Genomic DNA, 17,576 nt, shown 5'->3' with positions numbered 1-17,576 from the left:
AGTAAATGTGAGAAATGGTCGTCTGACTATTCTTTTTTTAATGTATTGTGCACTAGTTATTCTTAATGAAAAAACACATTTTTAATGGGAAGATCAATTTTAAAATACATTGGGTTAATTAATAAAAAGTACAAACATTTAATGCATTTGAAGTAAATTGAGTTTATTGCGTAAACCTGATTATTATTATGAATATCAAACAAATAGATTTTATGAAAAAAAAATACATATACCTACCTGGTTATGAATTTGAAACACAGAGTTATTTATGGTAAATGCATTAATCCAATGTGTCCCAAACACATTGGATTTATTGGTATTTTTACATACATTTTACTTGTTTAATTCATGTTCGACTAAGGAATATACATCACATTAAGTTTATTAGTATGTTGACGTTAAAACTATGTATTCCAAATGGATGGACATTTTATACGTAATAAAAATACATAAATCTTACATATTAGGCCTAAATATTTCTGTGAGTTTAAGGTCGACCAGACAATCAGGAAGTCTGGGGTGCTTTTACATCTGGAATCATGTGGTGGTGAATAAATGCATTAAACTGAGAACTGTGGCGAAGTAAGAGGTTCGTAAAAGCCTGGAGTGTCAGAAAGGAGAAGTTGAGAAAAGAGGAAGAAGGAGTTTGCGCAGGGAGAAAGCTGATTTGTTGGCAGCGCCTTGCAAAGGAGGGTTAAGAGGTTAGATATAGGCCAGCAGGGCGAGAGGTCAGGGCTGGCGTTTTGGACGAGTTAGGTGAAGGTCGCAGCAATACTTAGGTGGAGTTGAGTGAACTCTTTTCTCCGCACTTTCAGTCAAGCCTCTGTTCTTCTAAGTTCTCAGTTTTCGTTCTAAGTACTCTTTAATTTTTGTACCTGTTGAATAATTTTCTATCATTTATTAAAATAAAATTTGATTGATATCAAAGTTTAAATCAAGCAAGCGCGTCGGTAGCTTTTTTCCGTCTTCTTCAATTCTCACTGGTCCATCCACCTGAGCGCCAGAGGCAGAGCTTCAGACGACCCGCCCCACATCTCTCTCTCCCCATTCCCTTAGAAAATAAACGGTTTACCAGCAGGCTGTTTGACATATCCTATGCACCAACCGTTTTTTAATTATATTTTCTTTGGGTGGGGGGAATTATCTATTTACTTTGTTTATTTAATTAATTTTATTTCATCTACTTTTCTATTTTTTTCTTCTTCTTTTTCCTAACTTGTTATGCAGTTTTCTGTAAAGTTTAATGTAGTGTGCTTTGCACGTTTTCTTGCATTGTGAAAATATGTGGAAAAATAAAATATTCAAAAAAAGCCAGCTGCTGTTCCAATTAGACCGTCCTGCGTCCTCCAAACATTGGGAGTTTGGACTCCCAAGTCCAAACTCGACAGTACAAACTCCAAAAGTACACAAGTCTGTACTTAGCATACTTGGTGTTGAGAAACAGGCAGGGTGAGTGACCGACAACACAACAGAAACAGACAGTGACAACAACATTAGCCAGAAGGTCTGGGCGTTTCAGAGAGCGGGACGGAGTCAAATGGGAGGTTCTGTCTGCAGAAAGGATACTTAAAGCAGCTCCTGACGTCTGAATCGGGAAATGAAAGTGCTTTAGCTGCATCCCGTTCAGGAAACGAAACACAGATAAAAAACACACACATTCGCACCGCGAGGACGCTTCACTGCAGAGACTCTGGTCAGCCGGCTGAGGATGAGGATGATAATGAAGAGCAGGCCGCCTTACGTTCCCATTGTGATGGCGGTGATGTCAGCTTTAGCCGTCACAGCAGCGACAACAACAACTAGAAGGACTACGGCATGGCCAACAACAGGTACGAACACACACACACTCCGTTTGGTTTCTATGACTTTAGGGGACACGGCATTGATGGACATTGATTTCCTGGAGACCTACCATAACCACTAACAAACTAATCCTAACACTCAGCCGGACCTTAAGCCAAGTCTTCACCCTAAAATGTAATGAATTATGTCATAAGGATGTGCATTTTGTCCCCATAAGGAAGGCAAGTCCCCACAATGTAACTATACACAGATGTATGTCCCCACAAGACGGGTAAAACACACAAACACACACAGTTGGACTCGTTGCACAGAATGAGTTCCTCTGAATAAAGGCATTGTCTTAGTTTGATTTAGTTTTGTTTGTATAACTTGCATTTAACCATATAACTTGGTTAACTTATAAATATTTATAAGATGTGGATGTGCGTAGGTGTGTTTCTCGGCGTCTGTGTGTGTGTGTGTGTGTGTGTGTGTGTGTGTGTGTGTGTGTGTGTATGTGTATGTGAACGCTGGTGCATGTTTCGTGTCTAAGCACAAACATCCTTGTTTTTAAGAAGTGACGCAGGTCTACACTTCATACTGAGCTCACAGCAGGTTTTCATAGGTTATTTAAAGGTACAGTGTGGAGCATTTAGCAGGATCTGTTGGCAGAATTGGAATATGAAATCAATAACTCTGTTTTCTTTCAGTGTATCATCACCTGCGAATAAGAAACGTTGTGTTTTCGTTAGATCAGAATCAACAGTTTGTATCTAGGGGGCCATGTTTCTACAGTAGCCCAGAACGCCAAACCAAACACTTTGTGTTTTTGTGCTGAAGACCACAATTCACACACGAGGCAGTGGTTTGATTTGGCAACCTCAACACTGGGTGTCGCCAGATCCTTCACACACTGCACCTTTAAATACTTTAATTTATATTTAGTGTTTGGTCACTTCCTGGGATTTGTTGACAGTCCATCACCAAACTTATCCTTCAATGATTAACTAATTAACACAATGTACTGCTTTGTGTAGTGTGAGGGTGCATGAGTGAAACAGAGATTTAATATAATGCTGCCAACGTGTTTGTGTGGTTTCTTCTCCTCTTTCTTCCTCTAGAAACACCTGGACGAAGTTTAAATGGGAAGATGTTCACTATGTCTCTTAATGGAGGAATATCCTTCTTTCCACCCAATTATTCTCCTACCTCTTACCCTTGGGCAACGCGTCCCTATACCACCACCGGACCCACCACCCGTCCCACCACCCCCTGGACCACAGCACCTGCGACCAGAGGTACATTCACAAACCACATAACTAAACAGAAACACCAGCGTCAGGTTATGAAAACCGAAATCTTACTTTAACGCAGCGGTTTGCTCATTAATTAATTAATTTACATGTTTGTTTGTGAAATTATGTTTTTAAAACACATTTTTTTGCTGATTTAAGCTGCATTAGATGATTTCGGACCACATAGATAGATAGTAATTTAAAACTGAATCATCATATTTATTATACTATCATTCTTTTGCCGTTTATTCTGATTCAATTCTGATTTTTGAGAGAAAATCCATTACTTCTGTACCAAAAAAACTGCAAAATATAGAACTGGTCAATATGACCAATAAAACGTCATTCATTTTCATTTATTTTTGGGCACAATTCAAAACATGATTGACTCAAGTAAGTATATTAAATGATGAAACTACACTATTAGCAAAGCATTATTATCAGTATTTAAAGATACAGAGTATCCCGGCCTACAGCCGATAATTATCAGCAGAGATGATACGTTGATGTTTCGTGCCTCTCTGTGGTTATTTATTACGTTGTAGTTGTTTAGTGTCTCATTGTTTTGCCTATTTTACAGTTGGGTTGTTTAGTGTCTTTGTGGTTGTTGTGTGTGTCTTTGATAAGATAAGACAAGATAATCCTTTATTAGTCCCGCAGTGGGGAAATTACAGGATTAAAGCAGCATTGCTCACAAGTGAATATAAGAATAATGAAATAGAAACAAGTAATATAAATAAACATAAATAAGCAGTAAAACAGTAGAGAAGGATATTAATATACAGTCTGAATAGAAAAAAGTATGTATAAAAAAGTACGTATTGCACGTAATATTGCACCAGGTGAATGCTAAAGTGGCCATTTTGTGTCTTGTTGTAGTCATTTTGTGTCGGTGGAAGCTAATCAATGCTAACTGAAGAAAACATTTTGCATCAACATAACAATAAAACATTCATATTAAAATTGTAATCTAAAAAAAGCTCTCTGCATATTGAACATATCTGCCCATGTGACTCCTGCAGGTGTGTCAGTGTGTCTGCGTTACCTGGCCGACGACCTTTCCTCACTCTTCACGCTCAGTCCATCCGGCAGATCTCCTCTGCAGCTGAGCCCCAACAACGTTGGGTCGTACTCCCTGAGGGTTGTCCAATACAGATACGACTCCCTGTACTTCAGCCCTAACTTACGGTTCTGGTCAAACATCGGACCGGACATCTGGACCAGAGTCTGCCTCACTGTGGACTCCATGACCAATGTGGCCCAGATGTTTAGTGGCCCGAACATCAGCGTCAGGAAGATGCTTCCTTTTCAGGTGAGATCAAAGTACACAGTGGAGCAAAAATTACTTGTTTTGCTTTTTTTTTGCTTTACATGGACTGTACATAAGAAGTGGAGGTGGTCGTCGTGACGTCACGCATTGGTTTGTGGACTGGTCCCACTTTATTAAACTACTCGTCCCAACGCAGCCCCTCGTGTGCCGTTTTTCATCTTCATCGGTTTTGACCCAGAGACAGAAATATCAGAAATATGTGTTTTGTATCATTTTAAATTTAACATTAATATATTTCTGTTTTATAAATATTACATTGATCTGTGTAGCCCACATTTTATCTTCATTCATCTTTAATCTTCATTTCTTCGTTTCTAATATTATCTGTGTGTGTGTGTGTGTGTGTGTGTGTGTGTGTGTGTGTGTGTGTGTGTGTGTGTGTGTGTGTGTGTGTGTTCAGTATGTCTGGTCAGGTGAGCCTGTGATTGATTTTTCAGGTTTTTACGGTCAGTTGACAGATGTCCAGATTTGGGATTATCCTCTCCACTACAGAGAAGTCTTCAACTACATGACCAGCGGCGTCTACGCGTAAGTGTGTGTGTGTGTGTGTCCAGTTTTTAAATATGTGAGCTTTACATAGCACCAGTTTTTGTAATTATAATTATAATAGTAGTTTATGTTATTTTATTTTGTTATTATTGTGTTCATGTTTATTATAAACTGTGTTTTTAGGCCGTACCGTGGCTCCGTCCTCTCCTGGTCCGACATCAGATACACCCTCAGAGGACAAACACTTTTGGAGGACACCTATGAGTGGCAGGCGAGACAGCCAATCGGCAGCAGCAGAGTGAGGAAAGGGCGTCGACCAAAGGGAGGGAAGAAGACGCAGGAGTTTTCCAACATGGAGAGTCAGAAAGAACAGCTTTAATGAAACACTGTCCTCTGTTCTTCATTTGATGATGAAGAATTCACAATAATCAATCATTAATCATAATTGAAATTCAAACTACTGATTTTTTATTAAAGTACGTGGCAACATTATTATGACAAACTCGTCTCAATAACAAAATAAAACCATGTATGATTATTCTTTAATTTTAAACGACACGTTTGACTTCATATTCTTGTTTAACATGTGTTTGATGACTTCATTTTTCATGTTATTAGAAAAACAATAAAGAGATTTCTGACACAATATCGATTGTACATTTTATATAAGCTGGGGGGTCGTTGTGCCATTTGGGGAAATATGTTTATTTGTATAGAAGATGGATATTGTTCTCATCAGGGGTTGAAATCATATCGATGTTCAGTCACATTCTGGTTCAAGCTGAATTATTCAACAGATATTTGAGTCTCATGATGGAGTCCGTTAAAGCATTTGAAATACAACAAGAGTCTTAATTCCTGTTTTTTTAAACCAGTGATTAGTTTTTTTTAAATTGTATTTTGCTGACATTACCCAAAATGTCTAACCATGAAGAAGAAACATTTTAACTCCCAGGCAATGATGAAGTGCCTTAAACCTGCATTCTCTCTCCTGACCACCAGGGGGAGACTCCTCTGGTTGTATAGAAGTATATGCTTCATGTGTTAAAGCTGCATTCTCTCTCCTGACCACCAGGGGGCGACTCCTCTGGTTGTATAGAAGTAAATGCTTCATGTGTTAAAGCTGCATTCTCTCTCCTGACCACCAGGGGGTGACTCCTCTGGTTGTATAGAAGTATATGCTTCATGTGTTAAAGCTGCATTCTCTCTCCTGACCACCAGGGGGCGACTCCTCTGGTTGTATAGAAGTATATGCTTCATGTGTTAAAGCTGCATTCTCACTCCTGACCACCAGGGGGCGACTCCTCTGGTTGTATAGAAGTCTATATAAATGACTCTTCTCTCTTGATTTATTCCCTCAGTAAATATTGTAAACATGAGTTTATGTCTTAATTTCTAGTTTCAAGCACTCTTTAATACAGTTAATTTAGTAAATTATAATCCATTTAGAGTGATTTACACTTTGTGATTGACTGCTTCCAGAGCCGTATATGGCTTATATACAGTCTATGGTTTCTCATCATTTTTTGGCTGAGATTCATCTGCATAAAACAAGAAAACAGTACATTTCAACAAATAATTTGTTGCAGGTCTAAAGCGTACAAGCATATATCTTAAACAAGTCACAATAAAGTCAACTTACAACTCTGATAATTATCATAATTATCTTTTAATTGGCTTACAAAAAAACAAAACAAAAAAGGAACATTCTGTCGGCCATCATGGGAAAAACAAATGTCATGACTTTCCTTGTGAGATCAAGACTGTGTTGAACCTGTCGTCCTTCAGGCCGCCGGAGTGGTTTAGAGTAGTGGTTACATGGCGTCAATGAAGACAAACACACAGAGGCTTGTTTTAGCAGACGTTGACATTTTGAATTTGTAGTGTTTTATTATTTTTGATGCACCGATGGGGCCAAATATCTTGACAGAAAAAGAATATATATATATAAAAGTGTTGGAAATATTGGATTTAGCTGTTGGTTTCACAGCTGGCAAACATCTTATCTTGGAAAGTAACCAAGTACAATTTAAAAAAAAGGTACTTGTACTTTACTTTAAACCACAATTCAGAAGGAAATTGTATTTTTACTCCTCTACCTTTACTTGGTTTGCATATTCAGATTAATACAACATATTAAATGATGTATTATGATAGATTAAGAACATTATTGGGTCTAAACTGAAGCTACCCTGCAGTAAATAAATGTAAATTAGCGTCACCTTTAAACAGTTAATATAGAGTAATTAAAATATACATTTTCCTTCACCGTTCTGCATATTGAGTACTGATACTTTTGTTTCTTGGAGTATATTTTTGATATTCAATAGTCGTATTTCTACACTTCTTTCAGGGCTGAAAGTACATCTGTCAGATAACTAAAATATTTTACTTGCCGTTTACACATCTTTAATTTACCTTCACCGTTCCCTAGTTAACATGTTAAATCATAATCCATGTTTTTGATCAATTGTGCAATATCAATGTTTTGGGGGAATAGGACCTCTTAATTTCATTATAATCGTATTTTATGAATGTTAAAATGTGTCTGATCGCAAAAAAAACTACAAATTGAAAATGTCAACGTCTCTCAACAACATATTAATTATTCTAACAGGAGAATAAGCATTATATGGAGCAGTTCTTATCTATATCTGTATTTAGTAAGACATCTGTTGTAATAGCAAAATAATTATTGTACATCATCACATCTGGGCCGCCGTTTCACTTTACACCATTATGTACAAAACTCTTAATTCTCTACAGAGAAGAATACGAGAACAGCCCTCCATAAAAAAATTAAAAATTGTTAAAATAAGTTGGTATTTTTTACAAATATAAAACGTACGTGGTTGCCCAACAACCAGATGTCACAAGTTTTCTTCCAACCAGCACACATTTTAGTTATTTTTCTTTACAATTATATGCATGACAAAGCATTTACACAACATGTTACATGATGGCTTTAAGAAAAAAAAAAAAACAACACAATCCATACGTCTGAAAAGAGTTCCTTAAACATTTTCCAACATGTGATATTTTGAAATGCTAACTGCGTGTCGTCGTTTTGTGTCGCCACTAAATACACTTTCAGAAAACGCTACTTAAGTTACTGTCATTTAAACTCTCAGAATACAAATAACTGAAATAAATTAAATGCTCTGTTATTGCTTTTGTATGTTAGTTTTTTTGTAAAGTTTGTTTTGCTAGGGGTCCAAGAAATAGTTCATGAAAGTCAGAAAAGTTATAAAGTCCGAAGCTTTTAGTTTCAACTCATTGAATTTCAAGGAACAAATAATGTTGCATGTTTTGGCCTTTTAACTTAAAAATGTAAAATTGTAGTGGCGGAGGACAGTTTTAACAATTTAAATAAATAATCAAAGTCACATCGTTTTTTCAACGCTTAAATTATTATTGTTTAAAAAAAAGATTGATTCTGACAATTTAGCTCAAAAAGGCGTCAAAGACACTGAAATGACCAAAAACCAATAAAAAAAATGCAGTCTGAAGACAATCTGCAATTAATAGTTGAAAACATGCAGCAAAGTTATGCTTTGATGGACCGCAGAGCCAGTTATCCCTTTTAATGGAGCTGAATTAGTTGGATTCCTTTTATTTTCTGTGACTTTGTGTTTTTTTTAGTTGAAACGATGCACCTGTGTGTAGTTCACTTGCTCATCAGAAAACACGTAAAAACAGACTTCAGCCGTGTTTCCTTTGGGTCTGAAGGAAACGGAGGATCCTGAGCAGGACGATGGTCAGAGTTCGTAGGCGTAGATCAGCGTGAGAACAATCGTGGAGCTGCAGCTGAAGACGCTCTTATTATGTTCACAGGAACCAGACCGAGACGAACTCGTGGAGTCTTTGCTTCCGCTCCTTCCTGTAAGGCACCAGCGTCGTTTCAACACAAATCAAAGGAGCTCGGCTAAAGCAAAGCTGGCTGTAGTGTTTGTTTAATGCACACGAGCCACCAGTCAGCCACCAATCTTCTAAAAGCATGCTGGTTAAAAAACGTCTTGGACTTTCCTGTCTTTTTTTTCTCTTCGACTCTCAGAGAAGCTCAGAATCGGGTGAAATCAGTGGCTCGTCGAATGACGATTCGCGCCAAGATTTCGGAAGCATTTCCGGGCGTTTAGAGTATATTTCCCTCCGACCGTTACGAAGGGGCAGCACGAAGATCATGTGACGCGGACACAGGGATGTGATTGGCTAATGAGCGCGAGAGACGAGTCGTTTACTGCATCGACAGTTATTACAGGGTCGCTGGTGCTTAACGCTCCGTGTGTGTGTGTGTGTGTGTGTGTGTGTGTGTGTGTGTGTGAGAGAGAGAAGGGCACACTGGTCAAGTTAGTGATGAATTGCACTTCATTTAAAAACATCTTTTTTTTTTTTAAAAGATGAAAAAAAACTCCTAAATCAGTTCCTGCAGATTTAAAACTGCTGAGGGTCAAAGGTCATCTGGGTTCATCTTCCTGCTCTTACCTTCAAGGTGATGACGACTCCTTTCAGAAGAAGCTCGTGTACTGGAGCTGCATGCCGAAAGAGCAAAGCTGTGACGAATCAAGCGCTCCTGTCCTTTCTTCATAAAGTCTCTGTGACGGGAGGAAGAAAAACCTCCTCGTCATTCTTCACCTCCTGGAAACTCTTCAGAGGAGTTTGTGTCTGAACTCCTCCGAGTTGCCGCAGTCGCCATGTGGGTGAAGTTGGATGAATATTTTGGGGAAACAAAAAAATGCGGCGTGTGCTTTTCCTTGTTAGACCAGAAGAGGTCCTCAACCTGGGGCCCAGTCTGGATAAAAATAACGGGGAGGAGACCCACTACCCCCCAAACTTTAAAACAAGCTCAGACTGGGGTAAGAGTTGCAGGCTGGGCGGTGGTGGAGGGGTCAGAGGTCAGGGAGTGGAGGGCTTGTGGAGGATGCCCTGCAGGTCCTCTGGTAAGGCCAGGATGACGGCCTCGATGTGGGCCCTCAGTTTGGCCACAGTCCCCGGACGCACCGGCAGCTGCTCCCTCTCCGCCTGAGTCTGCAGCGAAAACAAATCATTCGTTATTCTTTTAAAACCAGTCAGACACGTATGTGTACACACACACACACACACACACACACACACACACACACACACACACACACACATATATATATGAGCCCAAATATTATATTAACTATCAGCAGCAGCAGATTTAATTAAAAGGATATTTCTTGTTTGTTGCAAACCGGGTTTTAATTTAGTATTTCTGTCGGCCATTTTTGTCCCAAATAACAATATAATTGGGATAAATTACAATCATCCTTTGACTGCAGTAGTATAAGTAACATGTACCACAGGTACACAGTACTCAGGTTTACTACTAGCAATAGATACAACAGTATGAGTAGTGATCTAAATCATATGTGTGGTGCTTGTTTTAGCAGTATAAGTAGTAGTAGCCGTGGTAATAACAGTAGGAATAGCAGTATGAGCTGAAGTAGTAATATTGGCAACTTAGCAGCAGCAGTAGAGATAAAGGTAGTAGTGTATTAGTACTAGTAGAAGTACTGTATTACACTGAATAAATAAATAAATAAATAACTAAACATTATATTATGGAAATACTATGTATTATTTATCTGAAGTACTTAAATACTATAGCAGTACTAAAAGTACTTTTACTTACTACTATAGCAGTACTAAAAGTACTTTTACTTACTACTATAGCAGTACTAAAAGTACTTTTAGTACTACTATAGCAGTACTAAAAGTACTTTTACTACTACTATAGCAGTACTAAAAGTACTTTTACTTACTACTATAGCAGTACTAAAAGTACTTTTACTTACTACTATAGCAGTACTAAAAGTACTTTTACTTACTACTATTAGTACTAGCAGCGGTACTTAGTTTTACTAGTAGCAGTGGTTGTAGGAGCCGCTGTAGTTTAACATGATATTCAACTTCTTATGTTATTAAACTCAACCGTACAACACAAATAGAGTTCGTACCAGTTTATCTTTCAGCTTCAGAACCAGATCAACCGTCTCCACCTCAGAGTGCTGCTGGACTCTCTGCTGCAGATCCTAGAGACACAGAGACACATGAGACACATGAGACACATGAGACACATGGAGAGACATGAGACACATGAGACACATGAGACACATGAGACACATGGAGAGACATGAGACACATGAGACACATGAGACACATGAGACACATGGAGAGACATGAGACACATGAGACACATGAGACACATGAGACACATGAGACACATGGAGAGACATGAGACACATGGAGAGACATGAGACACATGAGACACATGGAGAGACATGAGACACATGAGACACATGGAGAGACATGAGACACATAGAGAGACATGAGACACATGAGACACATGGAGAGACATGAGACAGATAGAGAGACATGAGACAGATAGAGACACATGAGACAGATAGAGACACATGAGACAGATAGAGACACATGAGACAGATAGAGACACATGAGACAGATAGAGAGACATGAGACACATAGAGAGACATGAGACAGATAGACACATAGACACATAGAGACACATGGAGACAGATAGAGACACATGAGACAGATGAGACAGATGGAGAGACAGATAGAGACACATAGAGAGACATGAGACACACAGAGACAGATAGAGACTCATGAGACAGATAGAGACTCATGAGACAGATAGAGACACATAGAGACAGATAGAGACACATGAGACAGATAGAGACACATGAGACAGATAGAGACACATAGAGACAGATAGAGACACATGAGACAGATAGAGACACATGAGACAGATAGAGACACATGAGACAGATAGAGACACATGAGACAGATAGAGACACAGAGACACATGAGACAGATAGAGACACATGAGACAGATAGAGACACATGAGACAGATAGAGACACATGAGACAGATAGAGACACAGAGACAGATAGAGACACATGAGACAGAGAGACAGATAGAGAGAGACATGAGACACAGAGACATGAGACACATGAGACACATGGAGAGACAGATAGAGACACATGAGACAGATAGAGACACATGAGACAGATAGAGACTCATGAGACAGATAGAGACACATGAGACAGATAGAGACACATGAGACAGATAGAGACACATGAGACAGATAGAGACTCATGAGACACAGAGACAGATAGAGAGAGACATGAGACACAGAGACATGAGACACAGAGACATGAGACACATGAGACACATGGAGAGACAGATAGAGACACATGAGACAGATAGAGACACATGAGACAGATAGAGACACATGAGACAGATAGAGAGAGACATGAGACAGATAGAGACACATGAGACAGATAGAGACACATGAGACAGATAGAGACAGATAGAGACACATGAGACAGATAGAGACACATGAGACAGATAGAGACACATGAGACAGATAGAGACACATGAGACAGATAGAGACACATGAGACACATGAGACAGATAGAGACACATGAGACAGATAGAGACACATGAGACAGATAGAGACACATGAGACAGATGAGACAGATAGAGACACATGAGACAGATAGAGACACATGAGACAGATAGAGAGACATGAGACACATAGAGAGACATGAGACACATAGAGAGACATGAGACAGATAGACACATAGACACATAGAGACACATGGAGACAGATAGAGACACATGAGACAGATGAGACAGATGGAGAGACAGATAGAGACACATAGAGAGACATGAGACACACAGAGACAGATAGAGACTCATGAGACAGATAGAGACACACAGAGACAGATAGAGACTCATGAGACAGATAGAGACACATAGAGACAGATAGAGACACATGAGACAGATAGAGACACATGAGACAGATAGAGACACATAGAGACAGATAGAGACACATGAGACAGATAGAGACACATGAGACAGATAGAGACACATGAGACAGATAGAGACACAGAGACACATGAGACAGATAGAGACACAGAGACAGATAGAGACACAGAGACAGATAGAGACACATGAGACAGATAGAGACACATAGAGACAGATAGAGACACATGAGACAGATAGAGACACATAGAGACAGATAGAGACACAGAGACAGATAGAGACACATGAGACACATGGAGAGACAGATAGAGAGAGACATGAGACACAGAGACATGAGACACATGAGACACATGGAGAGACAGATAGAGACACATGAGACAGATAGAGACACATGAGACAGATAGAGACTCATGAGACAGATAGAGAGACATGAGACACAGAGACATGAGACACAGAGACATGAGACACATGAGACACATGGAGAGACAGATAGAGACACATGAGACAGATAGAGACACATGAGACAGATAGAGACACATGAGACAGATAGAGACAGATAGAGACACATGAGACAGATAGAGACACATGAGACAGATAGAGACACATGAGACAGATGAGACAGATAGAGACACATGAGACAGATAGAGACACATGAGACAGATAGAGACACATGAGACACATGAGACAGATAGAGACACATGAGACAGATAGAGACACATGAGACAGATAGAGACACATGAGACAGATAGAGACACATGAGACAGATGAGACAGATAGAGACACATGAGACAGATAGAGACACATGAGACAGATAGAGACACATGAGACAGATAGAGACACATGAGACAGATGAGACAGATAGAGACACATGAGACAGATAGAGACACATGAGACAGATAGAGACACATGAGACAGATGAGACAGATAGAGACACATGAGACAGATAGAGACACATGAGACAGATAGAGACACATGAGACAGATGAGACAGATAGAGACACATGAGACAGATGAGACAGATAGAGACACATGAGACAGATAGAGACACATGAGACAGATAGAGACACATGAGACAGATAGAGACACATGAGACAGATAGAGACACATGAGACAGATAGAGACACATGAGACACATGAGACAGATAGAGACACATGAGACAGATAGAGACACATGAGACAGATAGAGACACATGAGACACAGAGACAGATAGAGACACACACAGAGATACACAGATAGGGATACAGAGACACATAGAGACACACACAGAGGGACACACACAGAGGGACACACACACACACACACACAGGGACACAGGATGAGATGCGTCCAGTGAAGACGTCCTTCATTCATTTCCAGTGTTAATGGTTTCCACTCGCGTCGTCTGCACGGCTTCTTTCTGTTGTTGACTTGCCGGTTTCGTTAACTTCTCGTTAACTTCTCTTTTGTGCTTCTATCGTAAGTCAGTGAGCTACGAGGTTAAAGGGCTTCTTCCTGCCGGTTGTAACCGTGCTCACCTCCTCACACAGCGCCTCCAGGTGCAGAGCCTCCAGCTTCTGGGTCATCTCTCTCCTCCTGTTGCGGAACCAGCCGTCAAAGTTGGAAGACTTGAGGAAATGCCTTCAGACGCAGAGGAAACAAACCACATGCGTGAGGATGATGATGATGATGAGCATTCATGTGACGCTCTGCTATGCTTCGTACTTTTTAGTTCCTGCCACTCCCAGCTGGGTTTATTTGTGCGTTTACCTGTAGAGTCCGATCCAGTCTCCTTTCAGCCTGGACGTGAGCTGAGGTCCGGCCTTCTCCAGCGTCTTCATGAAGTCCTGCTGGATGAACGGTCGCAGCTGAGGAGGACTCTTCCAGGGACTGATGGACTTCTGGAGAGGCATCAGACTGGCAACGTACCGCTCCTGTAACACAGCACACACACACGCACACGCACACACAGTTAAATCACTTCAGAATCAACTATATTTTCAAGTAGATTTTCACATACAGTGCAAGGAATTTAATATATATATATATATATATATATATATATTTTTTTTTTTTTTACATATAAAATATATATATATTTTTTTTAAATATAAAATATATGTAAAAAATATATATATAAAAAATAAAAATATGCATAAAAAATAAAAAATATAAAAATATATATGTATATATATATTTTTTTTAATATATATATATTTATTTTTAAATATACAATAAAAAAGAAAATATATATTAAAATAAAATATATTTATAAAGAATACAAATTCTATATATATTTTTTTATATAAAATATATATATATTTTTTTTAAATATACAATATATATATATATTTTTAAATATACAATATATATATATATACACTTTTTTAAATATACAATATATATATTTTAAATATACAATATATATTTTATATATATATATATATATATAAATATATATATAGAATATATAGAAAGATATATATATATTATATTTAATATATTTTTATAATATATATATATATATATATATATATATATTTTATCAGAGATATACATTTATAAAAAATATATAGAATTTTTGTAAATGTATATTTATACATACAGACAATTTTATATATAAAGAATATGGGAAAAAATCCTTTGTATTTTGGTGCATAACAATACACATAGTAAGAGAAAAGAAAATGTTTTAAACATATTTTTAACAAAACAAGACAAGCACCATGTCACAAGATAAAACATAATCTTGATAAGCGATGAGACAAAATAAAAGTCCTCGGTTGTTACCAGTGGAATCATGAAGCTCTGCGTCAGTTCTAAAAAGTAGCGTCGAAGAATTGCATTTTGGGCCGCTGAGGGTCTCTTCTGTTGGACACCCTGGAAAACAAACAAACAAAATATCATCATTAAAATATATCAAACATTAAACTGCTCTCACATTTCCACATTTCGTAGCAGCAAAGCTACATGTTGGGAGTCGAGATGCTTCTAGTTCAGGTACATCTCTCAGGACGTTTGGTAGCATTTAAAAAAATACTTATTGGTCTACAGCTCCGAACAAAACTTCTCATTTCATAAATGATGGTCCCATTTAAAGTAAAATAGATCATAAAGCAAAGAGCAGCTTTAGGGCGGGGCTACCTTGTGAGTGACAGGTCGCTACTACGTCGTTGTCCGTGATTTCATCGTACAACTTTAACCCTTTCTCAGTGTGTTTCCTTTCACTTCATGAAAGTTAATAGTAACATTTTGGTCCCTTAAAATGTACTTATTTGCCTCAAAATATCTTAAAATAGCTTCGTCGTCACTTCTGGTTGCAAAAAACCAAGATGGCGACGGCCAAAATGCAGAACTCGAAGGCTTCATAACAGCTGTCCATAAACCAATGGGTGACGTCAGCGGGACTAAGTTATTATACACGGTCCATGTTGAAACCACAATAAGTTCAATGAAAAGTATTACCAAAAAAAAGGAAACGTAAGTGTCCTTTCAAACAATGTGGGCTACAGTACTGAGTTCACCTGCCCTTACCTTTTGAAGCTGTTTGATGATTTCTTCATCTTTGTTGACGTACGGCTTGTATGCCGTGTACACGCCTGCAACGCATTCAAAGACATGCTCGACATTAAAAACAAACGAGTAGCTGCACTGAGAAATAAACACGGAGGGTTTGTGAAGCATTTACCAGGTTTAGAGTCCAGAGTTTTGAGGTTTTTCAGTTTCTTCACTTTCATCTGCTTGGCCATCTCTCCTGGGAGGAGCAGACAGAAGGAAAGAGGAAAGCTCAGATGAGGTTTGTCCAACAGCTGCACATTCAACAGCATTTATAATCATATAAACCGTATATTCAGATCCTTTACTCAAAGCTACGACCAGGAACTCTCATTTTGTGTTGATTCTGGCGCTCCCTGTGGACTAAACTGGTAGTGTTTCCAAGCACTGGTGCTCAGAGACACTACCACTTTCATGCAGTGAACCTGCATGATTTGATCTGATTTCACCTGAAACCCGACCCGGTGGCCCTGATGACGAGCATTAAGAACTAAATAGATGGTCTTGTTTATTGATGTAGGTCATTTATAGAGGAATCTGTATTAAAATGAGACTTAACAAAAAAGTTCTTCACGGTAACTTTAGGTAAAAGTGAGTATCATCAGCAAAATGCATGAAAAGTTGATGTGCAGTAAAATGTTCCGCCAGCATTTTACTGTTAAATCTGATGTTCCTAGATTAACATGACTGCTGCTTTAATGTGTGCGTTGCATTTTAATGCCGTCTTGTGAGAACCACGTATCAAAAAACTAAAACTAAAAACAGCCCGTTGTCAACTTTGTGACGATGCAATAAACGCTTTAAAAAGCTGATAAAAGCTGCTTTTTAAAGAGTTTAATTCATTGAAGAAGAAGGCAGATTTTCGAAACACATCCTACAGTTTCTTTTTTTCACTGGACATGAAGAATAAGAGACAAATGCAGTGACGTTGCTGTTGCAGCGGACAAGGTTTTGAACACTCGTCTTTGATCAATTGAAGACAAACATCTCGTTTGACGAGCGGCAGCGGCGCCTACCTGCTTGCTTCATGTCTCCGATGCGGATGATGTGCGGCCAGTGCTGCAGGGTTTTAGCAAAGAAGGGATTGGTCACTCCCAGGATGACCGACGGCCTGGAGGGAGGAGGGAGAACAGACGATGATCAAACCTCTGAGTCACAGGAACAACGGGGCCAGATGTTTACATGAGAAAGACCTCGTTAAACCTTTGAAGGGGAATTATGACGACATGCAACTGTTTATCTTTCTGGAAAGTCTCATTTCTGTCTAAATGCAGCATTTTCTGATTAAGACATGTGGGATATGCTGATATTTATTCCAGTTTTAGGCGCATTTAAAA

At 38.7% G+C, this 17,576-nt stretch overlaps 2 protein-coding genes across 2 annotated transcripts in view; one reads left to right on the top strand and one right to left on the bottom strand.

Moving 5' to 3' along the window:
• The first annotated feature begins 1,697 nt into the window (after positions 1–1,697).
• On the top strand, positions 1,698–5,532 carry LOC306736221 (uncharacterized protein). Its single transcript, XM_079217830.1, has 5 exons — positions 1,698–1,829; positions 2,904–3,080; positions 4,100–4,389; positions 4,808–4,935; positions 5,080–5,532. Exons 1-5 carry the CDS (start codon positions 1,709–1,711, stop codon positions 5,273–5,275), a joined length of 912 nt encoding a protein of 303 aa, XP_079073956.1. The 5' UTR covers positions 1,698–1,708; the 3' UTR covers positions 5,276–5,532.
• Positions 5,533–9,535: 4,003 nt separating this feature from the next.
• The window catches only part of dennd6a (DENN/MADD domain containing 6A), a gene marked incomplete at its 5' end in the record, with an annotated part of 16,302 nt that continues 8,261 nt past the window's right edge, over positions 9,536–17,576 (bottom strand). The window contains 8 exons of the mRNA XM_079217984.1: positions 9,536–9,921; positions 10,878–10,952; positions 14,223–14,325; positions 14,455–14,618; positions 15,475–15,564; positions 16,219–16,283; positions 16,373–16,438; positions 17,256–17,350. Coding sequence (XP_079074110.1) covers positions 9,790–9,921; positions 10,878–10,952; positions 14,223–14,325; positions 14,455–14,618; positions 15,475–15,564; positions 16,219–16,283; positions 16,373–16,438; positions 17,256–17,350 — 790 coding nt within the window. The 3' untranslated portion in view covers positions 9,536–9,789. The remainder of the gene's footprint in view (positions 9,922–10,877; positions 10,953–14,222; positions 14,326–14,454; positions 14,619–15,474; positions 15,565–16,218; positions 16,284–16,372; positions 16,439–17,255; positions 17,351–17,576) is intronic.

Source organism: Taurulus bubalis (assembly GCF_910589615.1).
Source record: "Taurulus bubalis genome assembly, chromosome: 5".
Classification (NCBI taxonomy): domain Eukaryota; kingdom Metazoa; phylum Chordata; class Actinopteri; order Perciformes; family Cottidae; genus Taurulus; species Taurulus bubalis.
Note: the sequence above shows the minus strand (reverse complement) of the source record. Positions and strands in the feature narration are given on the sequence as shown.